General features: G+C 42.7%; 1 protein-coding gene across 6 annotated transcripts in view; it reads right to left on the bottom strand.

The window, feature by feature from the left end:
* PHACTR1 (phosphatase and actin regulator 1) overlaps nt 1-12733 on the bottom strand; it is a 302539-nt gene that overhangs the window by 56820 nt on the left and 232986 nt on the right. For 5 of the 6 annotated variants that reach the window (XM_030944096.1, XM_030944097.1, XM_030944099.1 and 2 more), the window contains 3 exons: nt 12106-12285; nt 10891-11097; nt 426-756 (listed from right to left, as the gene is read on the bottom strand). In XM_030944096.1, coding sequence (XP_030799956.1) covers nt 426-756; nt 10891-11097; nt 12106-12285 — 718 coding nt within the window. The remainder of the gene's footprint in view (nt 1-425; nt 757-10890; nt 11098-12105; nt 12286-12733) is intronic. The other variant, XM_030944100.1, reaches the window with a different exon arrangement.

The raw sequence follows: 12733 nt of genomic DNA on the forward strand, positions 1-12733 counted from the left end.
TCAGACGCCCTGCTGGAGTGGCACATTGGATTCTAATTGCTCTTTTATGAATCCTCCTCTCCTTGCATTTAGCAATCCTCCACACAACTGGAGCTCTGCAGTTATGCCTCAGCAGTACCTATTGCAAGCCAGGCATGTCCTATTAAAATCTCCATTGGCTGTATTATCTACCTCCTTAAACAGGACAACGGGATTCAGGAAATTTGGTCTTTATTTCCTTTCTGCCGCAAACTTGTCAAACAAGTCTTGAAAGGCTCTTCCTCTGCCTCTGTTTCTCCAGAAATGACTCTGCCCTGAAGTTGTTAGACCCCAGAGGAGACACCTCATTCAAGTCCTACGAATGTAACTCAAGTGATGCCATCGATGCTGAATTAGCAGGAATCAGTGCACACCAGTATGGAATGTTAAAAATGTTGGTCCATTACCTTTCTAGCCTGTGCATGGTCATGGCTAGTGTTTTGTTCAGTTCCTCGATCATCCGGCACCCTGACGGGTGAATGGGCAACGTGCTGGACCCAGAAGGAAGGTGCTGGCTGTGGCTGCCGTACTGGAGCTGGTGCTGGTGAGCTGCTAACTGGGATGGCAGGACAGTGTGATGCTGCTGGGTCAAAGGCTGCTGGGAGCTCTTCTGGGTGGAATAGGATGAGAGAGAGAGGTCTGGCCCCCCTAAAGGCATGCAAATCATGACTTTCTTTGGAGGTAGTGGAGGTGACAGTTTAACTGGCATACAAGGCAGTTTCACAGGAGCGCCAGGATCTAAAAGAAAGAAAGAGAGCACTGGTGTTAAATTTTCATGTCAGTAAGAAGAAGAAGGAGATGAGAGTATCTGCCTGGGTGAGCAGGTACTGAGGTTGCTACTCAACATAGGAGAGTGCACACCTTCCCTGTTGTGACAGACAGCTCCTATTGTATGCTCAGCACGGTCTCCAGAAAAAACACTGTTGTTTTGCAGCACTCCTGAGTCTCACAAAAAAACATCCCAGGGCTGTTCGTGCCCCTTAATAAACACATTAAGCAATACTTAACAAGGCTTGTGGCACACTTTAAAGCCCTAATCCTCCAAAATAGCCCTATGAGGTAGATGCAACTTCTTCCACTCAACAGGCACACAAATAGGGGGAGAGCAATTAGGATGAGAGCAATTCAGTGTCTGAAGTTACAGGATGACTCACCACCATCATTGCCAGAGCAAAAGCTCAGGCACTCCTGATCCATCTCAGCCACCACAGTACAATTACTACAAGTCACACTTCTTACAGCTTTGTGATGTGCAAAACATCTGGTGTAAAAAATTACATTAGAGGGCAAGAGAGAAAAGAAATAAGGTTTGAATACTAAACAGTACGGGTTTGGAAAAATAGAGGGTACATGAGGAGAAAAGTTAAAGGGCACTAGGTTGTTAGGACTAATGCATTCTTTTACAGAAGTGGCAGGCATGTTTCTCTGGACTCAAGCACTGAATTTTACCTTTTTAATTGTACTTAAAATATTCACTGAAGCCCATAGTTGATCAGACAGGAAAAGACTTCACTGACTTCAATGAGAAATCAGTGAGAGGTGCACAAGCAAACCTCTCTTCCAGAACTCAACTGCAGAATAGAGATTTTTGGAGTTTCATTGCGAAATATTTTCAGAAGGGAAAAGAAGTAACACGAGGGCTAGTAGTTGCCAAGATAGGTCACAAACCATGCTAAGAGTGAAAGAGAGAGAAAATATATACACTGTGAGCAACAACTCTAAGTTTGTCCCTAGGTGGAAGGCCAGGCCCTTTCCAGCCTGAAATATTGCACATATTTGTCTCTGCACTGTACCTCTGTGGGTCAGGCTTGCATGACCTTTGGTCTCTTGCTGCTTCTATTCACTCCTCTGTTATAATATGGTAAGGGAATTGCAGGGCCAGAACCTTCTTTTGACCTGGAGAAACCTGGGAGTTAGATGCTGCTCTCCAAAGGTCATCACTATTCTGAATGCTACCAGATTTCTATAGTCCTTTTCCAGACTATACAAACTGGTTCTTTTTAGTTTAAACTATCCTTCCCCCCATTCCCTTCATTATTTCCTTCTTCCTGGCTTGTTCTGGGTATTTCCTGGACTTCTATCCATATCTAATAGCCAGGGTACACTAGGCTGATATCAGGACTAGCAAGCAGTGACACTTCTTGGAAATGATTACGGATTGTAAGGTGAAAAAAGACCACGAGCTAAGTTCAGATATGTCTCTTGAGTTATTTTAGTGCTAGTCACATCTTCCACAGCATCCACTTGATATTAGTGGTTTTGCTATGCTAGGAACAACACACTGACAGTGTAAGCCTTTCCCCTCTCCAGAATGTTTATAGGCTAACAACACAGAGGGGTCCAAGGGAGTGCAAAGATGAAATGCTGCGTGCTGATTTTGGAGGGGATAGAGTTAATTTTCTTCACAGTGTCTGGTATGGGGCTGTTTTGTATTTGTGTTGAACAAAGTTTCAGCTGATAATATAGAGATATTTTTGTTATTGCTGAGCAGGGCTTGCACAGAGCCAAGGCCTTTTCTGCCTTTTGAACTGCAATACAGTGGAAGGAAACCTGGGATGCATGGCAGGCCAGGACAGGTGATCCTATGTGACCAAAGGAATATTCCAGACCATATGGCATCATGCTCAGCATGTAAAGAAAGTGAAGGTAAGAAGGAGGAAGGGGGGGGGTGGTGTTTGGAGGGGTGGTGTTTGTCTTCCCAAGTAGCCATTACATGTGATGGGGCCCTGCCCTCCTGGAGATGGCTGAACACCTGCCTGCCCATGGGAAGCCGTGAACAAATTCCTTGTTTCGCTTTGCTTGTGTGCATGGCTTTTGCTTTCCCTTGAACTGTCTTTATCTCAACTCATTCATTTTCTCACTGTTACCCTTCTGATTCTCTCCCTGATCCCACTGGTGGGGGAATGAGTGAGGGGCTAAGTGGGGCTTGGCTGCTGGCTGGGGTTATACCATGATGTAGGGGCATGGAGAAAAAGTGGCCCTTCCACACTGCAGAATGGAAGAGCTACAGAGAGTACAATCCAAGCCTTTTGCCTTTCAATGTAATATTAAATTCACTTAACACGCTGTCTCTTGCAGGCAAAAATTCTTCTGATGGCTCTGCCAAGGCTGAAATTTAACTCATGGGTTTGCCAAAGCAGTAAAAGAAAAAAAAAACAACAAACCACATTTGAGATTTTTTATTCAAGCGCACAAAGGTCTTCAAGTCACCTTGAAGACCTTTTTCTTACAAACATGTTATTTGCATAAATTTCCTCTGTGCATCTTGCACAGAAGAATGCACTCTTCAGTTAAAGGTAAATAACAGAAAGAGTAAATTGTATAGACCCCTGAGAATAAAGCTCCTATGGGACTTGTAGTAAAAAATGTGGTTTTTTTCACACATTTATGCTTCAGGCAATATTACTTCTAGAGCTTGTTCTGAATTACAAAGACTACACTGAGATCTGCACTTCCATTTTGACAAACACAGGTTGGTTTAAGATCCTTTTCTGCAGTATGTCAATTAAAGTCTTCATTTGACAGTGCCTGTGCCTGGATGCACCATCACTCTGTGACAGCCATCCTTAATGGTGAATTCATAGAGATCCCAACTGCAGGCATCTCTGTCTTTTGACAAAAGAATAACTGGAAGTATCATTTGGGTTTTCTACTTTTTGTGATCCTGAAGATCAGAGCAATGTGGTTCAGGTATACAGCAAACAGGAATCCTTCCTTCTTTCTTCTAAATACAGTGAAAATTTCTTTTCTCATGCAGGTATTCATCCAGTAGAGTTGTGGCACAGGCACTGCAGCTCTGGAATTGAACAGGAGTACAAGTCTAGCTTAATCATCCTGAGTAGCCACATATTCATTCTATCATGAATCAGATGCACACATTTTGGTTTGTCTCTGCACAACAAAGGTATGGACCTTCAGTTTCCACTTAGATTTAAACAAATGCTTCACATCAACATGTTTTCAATGGTACCAGTGCTGGGTGACTCCACTGGACACCTGCCAAAAATCATGCCCATTATTTTTAATGTCCTCATTCAGGCTGACTGTGTTTCACCCATGTTTTTGAGCTTGTCGGAATATGGTCCTAATACCAAAACAGACTATTGGAAATGACCAGAGGCATTATATCTACTTGTCTGCCCTCCACCTGCAAGAGAATTCCACTTTGTTTAAATAAAATGGTTAAAAGGAGAATGACTACAACAGGAACAGAGTTCAATCCATTTCCTATGCTGGGAAATGTAACTGTGTGTCTTCACTGACATCAGTAATGGAGACCTTCGTACTGCAAGTTTTTATGCTCAAGCTCAACAAGTGGGGCCTTGCCCAAACCCATGGGCTCTGGACATGCTGTTGGGAACTGTGCTACCATCATCTACACCAAAGGACAGAACAACTTCTCCCTGCATGTAAGAGTGAGGTGACCGAGTTTTACAGTTCTTTCCTCTGTTTGTTTTAATTTCACAATGTACATGATTTATAAACCAGGGCTAGTAACAATTACTGTCTCCCCCATGGAATATACATCACATATGGGCATCAGTAAAGAGTAAGAAGCTGGACAGGGGAAATAAGAACAAGGAATCTATGATGTGTCTTCTCAGTGAAACATTACCAGAGAATTAAATCATTGCACAAAGCACTCATAACTGAAAAGAAGCAAACTGTGTGAAACCAGGTGTGCAAGGCTGATTAATCTCTTCTGGCTGAGGCTTTTCATGCTCAAGAGAATAATGAGCAATTTTGCAAGATGTTGGTTCCCAGTGGGGATGTGACCACTCAGCACTGTGTAATAACTTGTATGCTAGAGTTGATAAAAAAGACATCAACCTCTCTACCCTTGATGATAATCAATTACTTAAAAGACAGTTTTGTATGCCACAATATTTGCTACACATCAGACCTTTGATAAGCAGGCCATCCCTTACTCTTTCCATACAGATAATTTTGCTAACATCTGTAGTAACTGTATTTCTTTTGGGATTTTCATGAGATAAATATATGTTTATTTGTTGCACAGGTTTGCTACTATATGGGTCTTCTGAAGTGTTAGTGGTACACCGGAGCTGAGCACCATATACACCAAGTCTGCTGCTTAGTCACTGAACATGGCTGGAGAATTGCTCAGCACACATTGAAGACACAACTGCTGCAGATGAAGTGCTAGGAGCTTCTGGATGTATGGCAGCAAAGGCTGCTGCAGCAGGGCTTGTAGAAAGGCTCATTAAAATCTTCAAATTCTGCCCCAGCTCAACTACTGCATGGAGAAAGAGGACATGCCTGGGGATCCTGGGCTTGTGGCAGAGCTGACCGGGTTTGCTATACTGCCAGTGGCAGAAATGCTCTTTCTGGACTCCTTGCCAAATGTAAGGCAGCGCTGTACCCTGACAGCAAGGAAGGACAACAGACTCCTGGGTGGTACAACAAGAAACACAGCCAGGAGATTCTGCTACTGATAGAAGGATTCCCTTCTATTCACCAGTCCTTACACTGTATCTAGACAACAGTGCAAACTTAGTATCCACCAGGAAAGATATCAAAAAACCAGAATGAGTTGAGCACAGGGTCACTGCAGTGGCTGAGGGCTAGAGCGCCTGAGGACTGAGGTGTGTTCAGCTTGGAGCAAAGACAGCTTGTGGAGGGAATGCTTAAGAGCAGCCTCCCAGTACCTACAAGTTATCAATAAGGTGATACTCTTCAGTGGTGTGTGGCGGGAGGAGGAAAGACAGTGGACAAAAGTGAAAAGAAAGAGGTTCAAGACTGGATTATAAGCAAAGTGTCTTCCCTGCCATGAGAAGAGGCAGTTAGTGGAGCAGGTTTATCCAGACAGGTTTTACAGCTGGCATCTTCTGAAGTTTTCAGCACCCAGCTGGTCAAAGGCCTGCGCAACCTGGTCTGATCCCATACCTGGCTCTGCTTTGAGCAGGAGGTTGGATTTAAGACCTGCTGAGGTATTTTTCCTCACCTGAATGACCTTATACTGTGACCTTTGCTGTACTGCATACAACTACAAGTAATGAGACACTCTTAATAAAGTTAAGATATAAAAAGTTAATGAGACATTCTTTAAATTCCTCCTAAGTAATTAATTATGTAAAATAAGGTGCAAAAATCTCCCCCAAACCAACAAACAGTGCAAAAACCAGTGTGGCCTGTTGAGGGAGCTCCATGGGGTGATGTGCCTGATATTTGCTGGCACCATTTGGACAAGTAACTTTTGCTTTTTCAGATCTTCTCTCCTGTAATCACTTGTGCCTAAATGGTGAGAGTCTCTTTTCTTGTTTCAATGACTTTTTGAGAAGTCAGAAACTATTCTCAGAGGTTTGCCATGCATCTCCTGCTGACCATAGCAAGATCTGCAGTCATGTCTTTTGGGGAAGATTTGAGACAGAAATTGTTTGCTGTTCTTCTGTACCACATATGCATTCAAGATTCAGGTTGAATATGGAGAACAAAAGCAAGGTATGATTAGCCCTAAAGGTTGAAAAGTACAGCTGTGCATGAATTCCTGTGCAGGGCCTTGAAAAAGGTTTCAAAGACGAGAAGATTTCCTGATGCCTGTATGTGATAGGTACTCCTTTCCAGGAAGAAGCACAGAGAGGAATTATGGAGGGAGAAACTGCACCAGGGTCTAGTTTCCCTGAGAACCTGGTGAAGGAGAACTGCTTTTGCTCTGCTGCTTCTGCCTTGACACACAGTGAGAGAAGTGTCCATCTTCTTCATGTGAATGTAACCTCCCTTCATGGGAATAGCCTGCCAGAGCAGGCAGCAGGAGGTAACATCACTATGGAGGAAGCTTCTGGATTATGCCTTGGGCTCATCTACAGAGGAGTCTTCTGATACATAGGTGACTACTGCATTATAAATTATTCCAGAGTATTTACTGGACAAATTGTAGTTGCAAAAACTTTTACAAAGTTGTCACTAATAACCAGCTGTGTATTGGCAAGGCAGCAGGATCCCAGGCATTCATGTTCTCAAACCTCATTCTTGTCTTGTCTGCATTGTCAGAAGCAACTTTTGAAGACTTTTAATATTTTGTACCCTATTAAATGTTTGCCTCTATGTGTCTCTTCAAAATCTTGAACAAAAAAAGCAAAAGAATGCAAAAAGCTTAAATGGAAGAGATAAGTGGCCAGATATAACCAAAGCTACATCCTATTCTAATATTAGGCTGAATTTTGGCTCAAACAGACTCAGGTGCTCCTGAGATCCCATCTTAATGGCACATATTTTGTTCTCTGGTGTTTTAGGACCTTTATGGTTACTGGTGATTCAGTTGAAAAATATCTAATTAATTTCAGAAAGCATTATCTGCGCTGGTGAAATTAACAGCTTAATGAATCAAGATCAAAGGGAACTTTACAACACTGGGGTCTATCAAATCAGACATGCCTAGTCTTCCTCTCACTTGACCATTAAAGATTTTATGATAAACTGGGGACTTGAACGCCAGAACCCAAATTAAATTTGGTCCCAGGTAATTATTTCAACTCTTCCTAAATTTTCAGTGAAGGAAGCTAGAAGTGTCCTAAATGCCTGGGTTCTGCACGTAAATATCAGAGAAATAAAACAATGAAAGAAATTCTATCTTGTGAACATTGTCTAACACTAATCAGTCTAATGCTAATCATGTTTGAAAACCAGTACAAGGTTCACCAGGTGACAGGCCAAGAGGACATGCAGAGCAGTGAAACAACGGTAACAAAATAGTTAAGGCTTATGTTTTTCTCCTGGAGTTGCCTGTCTTCTAGGGCTATGTGAGCACCTCCACACCCAGTGCTGTGACAGGGATGTTCCCTGTGGAGGCAACACCATCAAGATCACAGGCCATGGAATGAGGAAAAGCATGGAGCATCTTCTGCAGTGGTGCTGGTACCACTCCCAGTGGCTACCCTGCAGTCTGCTCTTGGTTCTGGCACTGTTTCTATACTGTCCCATCCCTACAGAGCCTCAGCCTTGAGAAGAAGCATGCCAAGGCTGTGTGATTTATATTTGCTAGAGACAATTCTCTCTTCCTTCCACCTTTAAATTGATTTTTTAAAATTTCCATTCTCCACAAAATTAAATGTGCTCTTACGCGTTTATTTAGGTCTGCTCTTTTATGTGCATTTCTTATCAATTGAAAGGCCAATCTTTGTCTTGGCACAGGCAGATAGATATTTGAGATGGCTCAAAATGCTTTCAGAGGAAAGAAATGTTCCTTTTCCATTTCTAAAACCTGTATTAAGTTCTTTGTCAAGCCCTGCAAGTCAGTCTGCATAACTCTTTGAAGAACTTTGGAATATTTTCACAGCAAGAGGTAGTCTGACTTTTTTCCCTCAAGGTTTATTTTAAAAATATTTTTCCTTTTTTATTCCCTCTGACCATGTCTGTAGTGATTTTTTAATATATGTTTGTACAAAACATCTTTCTATTAAATAGATACACTTATGTACACATATACCTGCATATATATATATATATATATATATATATATATGTAGAAAGAAGCTGAGTTGCTTCTGACTTTTCACATGTACCTGAACCCTTCACAGGATCACATCTCCTCTCATAGTCTTTTGAACAGAGCTACCAGACCATTAAACCTCTGTCACTCTCCACTAGCCATGCCTGATATGTTTTAATTTGTCCTTCAACCTTCTCAAAAATTCTTCAGTAGAAAAATGTGTATCCAGAAAGAAATGAAAAGTTTTCATTTTGAATGCCAGAGTTCAGATTTTGCTTGTTTTCTCACTCACAAGCAGAGGATGTCTCTGGAGTAATTAGAAAAAGAATAGCATTAATTCTGCTTCTCACTGAGGAGGATGCTTCGTTAGGATTGATTGCTCATTTCCAAAGATTGTACATGGCTAATATAATTACCACTGGAGAACACAAGGCACTGAGCAACACTTATATCCTTTGGACCACCAAAGTAAATGGACCCTTTAGAACAAGCTGAATACTTTTACTTATAAGGAATGTATAAGTGAGGGTTTCAGTTCCAGCAGGAATACTGTCAATTAAATTATGGCTCTATGACTAAATTTGAGTCTCCTTTCTTTTACCCTGAAGGCTTTGTATATGCATGTACAAGAGTCTATCTACATGCACATACAAGACTTCATATAGGACTAGATGAGACATCAGTGAAGGCCACCACAAGAGGCCACACCAGAAGAGTCACAGTTCTGTTTCACTTTCATTGGAAAGTCATCATCATCAAGCAACTCACTTATGCTGATAACTTGAGCCTGATTCTACTTCACACAAAATTTCCAACTGTGGAAAAAACAAAACTACTCCAGAAGCCCTCATCCTTTGATTCTTCTGCTATCTCTTACAAAAGAATGGCTTACGAACCAAGGACTTCAGTTTTTTTCCTATGCCATTCCTATCTTTTTATTTCTTCCATGTTGGCCTCATTTCTGAACAACTTCTTGTAATTGGGACAGAGTTTTATGGGAGATCACAGGAAGCTGGTTTTGTCCTTAGGTGAAGCCATGAATACTGCTACCTGGCCTTGCAGGCTGCAGGACTGCCCATTCAGTTTGTAGCAAAGGGCAAGATATTAACCATTATGTGCAGATTTTGGCAGGTAAGAAAGTAAAGAGGTTTCACATAAAATGTACAAAACTATACAGGACAAAAAAGTGTGGTCATCCAAACAGAAACATGAAGAGACTACGTAGAGATGAGAGAAAACCAGAACATGTTCTTTTCTAATGAGCACTTTCCTGATATAGATATTAAACCTGAATAAAATGGGTATTAACTGTCTGGAAAAAAAAACTATAATACATAAATGTGGGCAGAGCATTTCTCACATCAGTTCTGAAAAGATCAGGTTAGGATTAAGACAAGATCAACCCAGGGGAAGACTGGTAGCTGCCCCACTACAAAGATGAACCACACCTCATATTCAACTCAGGCTTTTGAGGTGCTGCCTGCTGTCCAGCAGCTGCAATTATGAGCAGACTGTTCAAAAGGTGCAGGCAAGCATTTAGGGAATCTATTTTGATCAGCATAAATATAGCCATCCTCTGCTTCAGCAGTCGAAATGAGAGACTGGGAGGAGGAGACACACCCACCCTCCTTCCACATCCACCTAGAACTTTGAATCCCAAAGAGCCTGGACACTTGTGAAAACATGTGGAACACAGAACAGAGCCTGTGTTGTTTACTGTTGCTACCTTCCATGCAGTGAGAGCTAACTGCAGCATAAAGCACAAGACATCAAAATCCTGGTCATTGGGAATTGGAGCTGGACTCACCAGTGGGAGGGGAGTAGTCAGAGCAGGGATGGAAAGAGAGAGTAGTTTGGCAGATACTGTAAATACTGAGGCAAAATGGCAAGAAGTCATGGGACAGAATTACCTGTAAAAGGATCAGGGGCAAGTCAAAGACAAACATATGGAAAGATACAGGGTGTGTGGAGGGGGGACCTGCCCACGTGGAAGTTGAGGGGACAAGCAACAAACGGCAAAAGGAGAAATCAAAACTCTCCCCTCAACTCTCACGCCTTTCCTCATTAAGGGCATTTAAAGATATCCTAGTATTTTTCTGATACTTCCTTTCCCATCAAAGCACATCCTGCAATTTCAGTGGTGATGGTAAGTCTTGATGAATAAGGGTGAGGAGGGTTAGGAAATGCCACAGCGGTCTTAGGCAATTACAGCTGAGAGGGGAAGTGCCCCTGGAGCAACCTTGATGAAGATGCAGTCTGAAGGTTTCACAATCCCTGCCCTAGGTACAGCACATACATCACCAGCACACACACAAGTGCAAACAGAGTTACAGAAAGAGGAAGAACATTGAAAACCTTGCTACAAAGGCAGCTTTTCCTATAAGGGAAACGGTGGGGCTGAGGGTCCAGGAATACCTACTTACCAGTTAAGTGGCTGGCAATCCTGGCAATAGGTTTAGGAGGCAGGGCAGGGGGCTGTTTGAGGAGGGATAACTGTTTCACTGGGGTGTCCTCATGGTCTCCAGGGAAAGCAGCAGATTTTTTTGGGGGAAGTAGCAGGACTGGCTTAGCTGTAGGATCTTGGGACAGGAGGACGCCGGATTCATTGGATGTGGGGCTCTCTTCAGACACTGGAGGACACAACCACATCATAGACGCAACAACGTTACGAGCAAAGCAGCAGCAGATACAGCCGAAGTCAGACAAGAAAAGCAGCACAACAATGCAGATTAGGAATGAGTCATAGATTTCACTCAAACATCGTATAACACAGAAAGGAGGAAAGAAGGAAAGAAAGAAAGTAAAAGAGAAAGAGTAACACACATCTACACAACAGCCAAATTTCCCATTACTTCTGACAGAAGCCAGCTCCCATCCAGACTGGGATGTACTTCCACATCAGGAACATAAATCAGGTTTTAGAATGTCATGTCTCTGTCACCACAGCTTGCCTAGGACCAGATATGTTAGCAGGTGGTCTGTAAACTGACCCTGTTAAAAGTAAAAAGCACCTCACGGGGCCTACTCTCTTTTGAAAAGGCTGCATAGCTGCACAAGATCACGGATGACAACTTCTACTGCTCACTTTTCCTCACTTGACCTTTGTCCACAACTCTCAGCAGCACAACCTGATGCAGAAAAAGGAGCTAATCTAGATGTAGAGCTGTCTCCCTGCACAGGCTGGGGAAGAAGACCAGCCAGCCTCATCCAGGGCAGGGCAGCTGACTGTGTTAGTTACTGACAGATGCGTGATGGGAATTACACGCAGCACCACGTGGCAGGTAGAGGGCACGATGTTGTACCCCAGGCCTCAAAAGTGTTTTAAGCTCTCTGCTCTAGAGTTCATTGGTACATCTGAGATGTAGACAGAGAGCTGGAAACCTACTTTTACATGTTCACGAAGTGCAGGGGTTTTGCCTCACTCCGAGAGGCCTAGAAGTAGAGGTTAATTCTACATAATGTCAGTCAAAATTTCTCATGGAGCATTTAATGACAATCTCTACACTGTCACCTCCTTCTACACCAGAAGACCTTCATTTTGACAAGGATTTCTCAGGGCTAAACACCAAATGTTAGACGTCAAAAACTTGTTTCAAACAGCTTAGAGTATCTACAACATAACATAAACAAGACGTTACCTGTCCCATCCATGATCTCTGTGGTTGGGAGCACCTCATATGAGCAGGGTTCCACAGATGCTGGGACTGACTCCAGTTCTGCTAGGGCTGGCAGGGACACCTGGCTGGAGCTCAGCCCAGAGCCCAGAGGCTGTCCATTCTCCAAAGCTCCTTCTTCATTTGGTATGGAAAGCTCCCCATCTGTTCATAGTCAGAGGAAAGAAGAATGGCAAAAAAGAGATATAAATAAAATGCAGACAGAATTTTAAATTAAATCTATTTCCATTTAGATTGTTTTCAAATGAGGAACTTGGACTGAGATCTTCTATATACACATGTATGGATTTACGTGGAAAAGTTTTGATAGAAGGGGGTCTACATGGGCGACTTCTGTGAGTAACTGCCAGAAGTTTCTCCCATGTCTGATGGAGCCAGTTCCAAGCTGGACCTACTACTGGCCAAGGCTGAGCCTATCAGTGATGGTGGTAGCACCTCTGGGGTAACACATAATTTAAGTCAAATATCTGCATTCATCTTTTTGCTCTACCCTGGAATGGTCATTATGAACCATGGTCTAAGTTGTTGATTCCTGACCATCCTTGACCCACTCAGACATGCAGTCCCATCCAATGCCAAAAAAAATGTCTGT

Source organism: Camarhynchus parvulus, chromosome 2, assembly GCF_901933205.1.
Source record: "Camarhynchus parvulus chromosome 2, STF_HiC, whole genome shotgun sequence".
Lineage (NCBI taxonomy): Eukaryota > Metazoa > Chordata > Aves > Passeriformes > Thraupidae > Camarhynchus > Camarhynchus parvulus.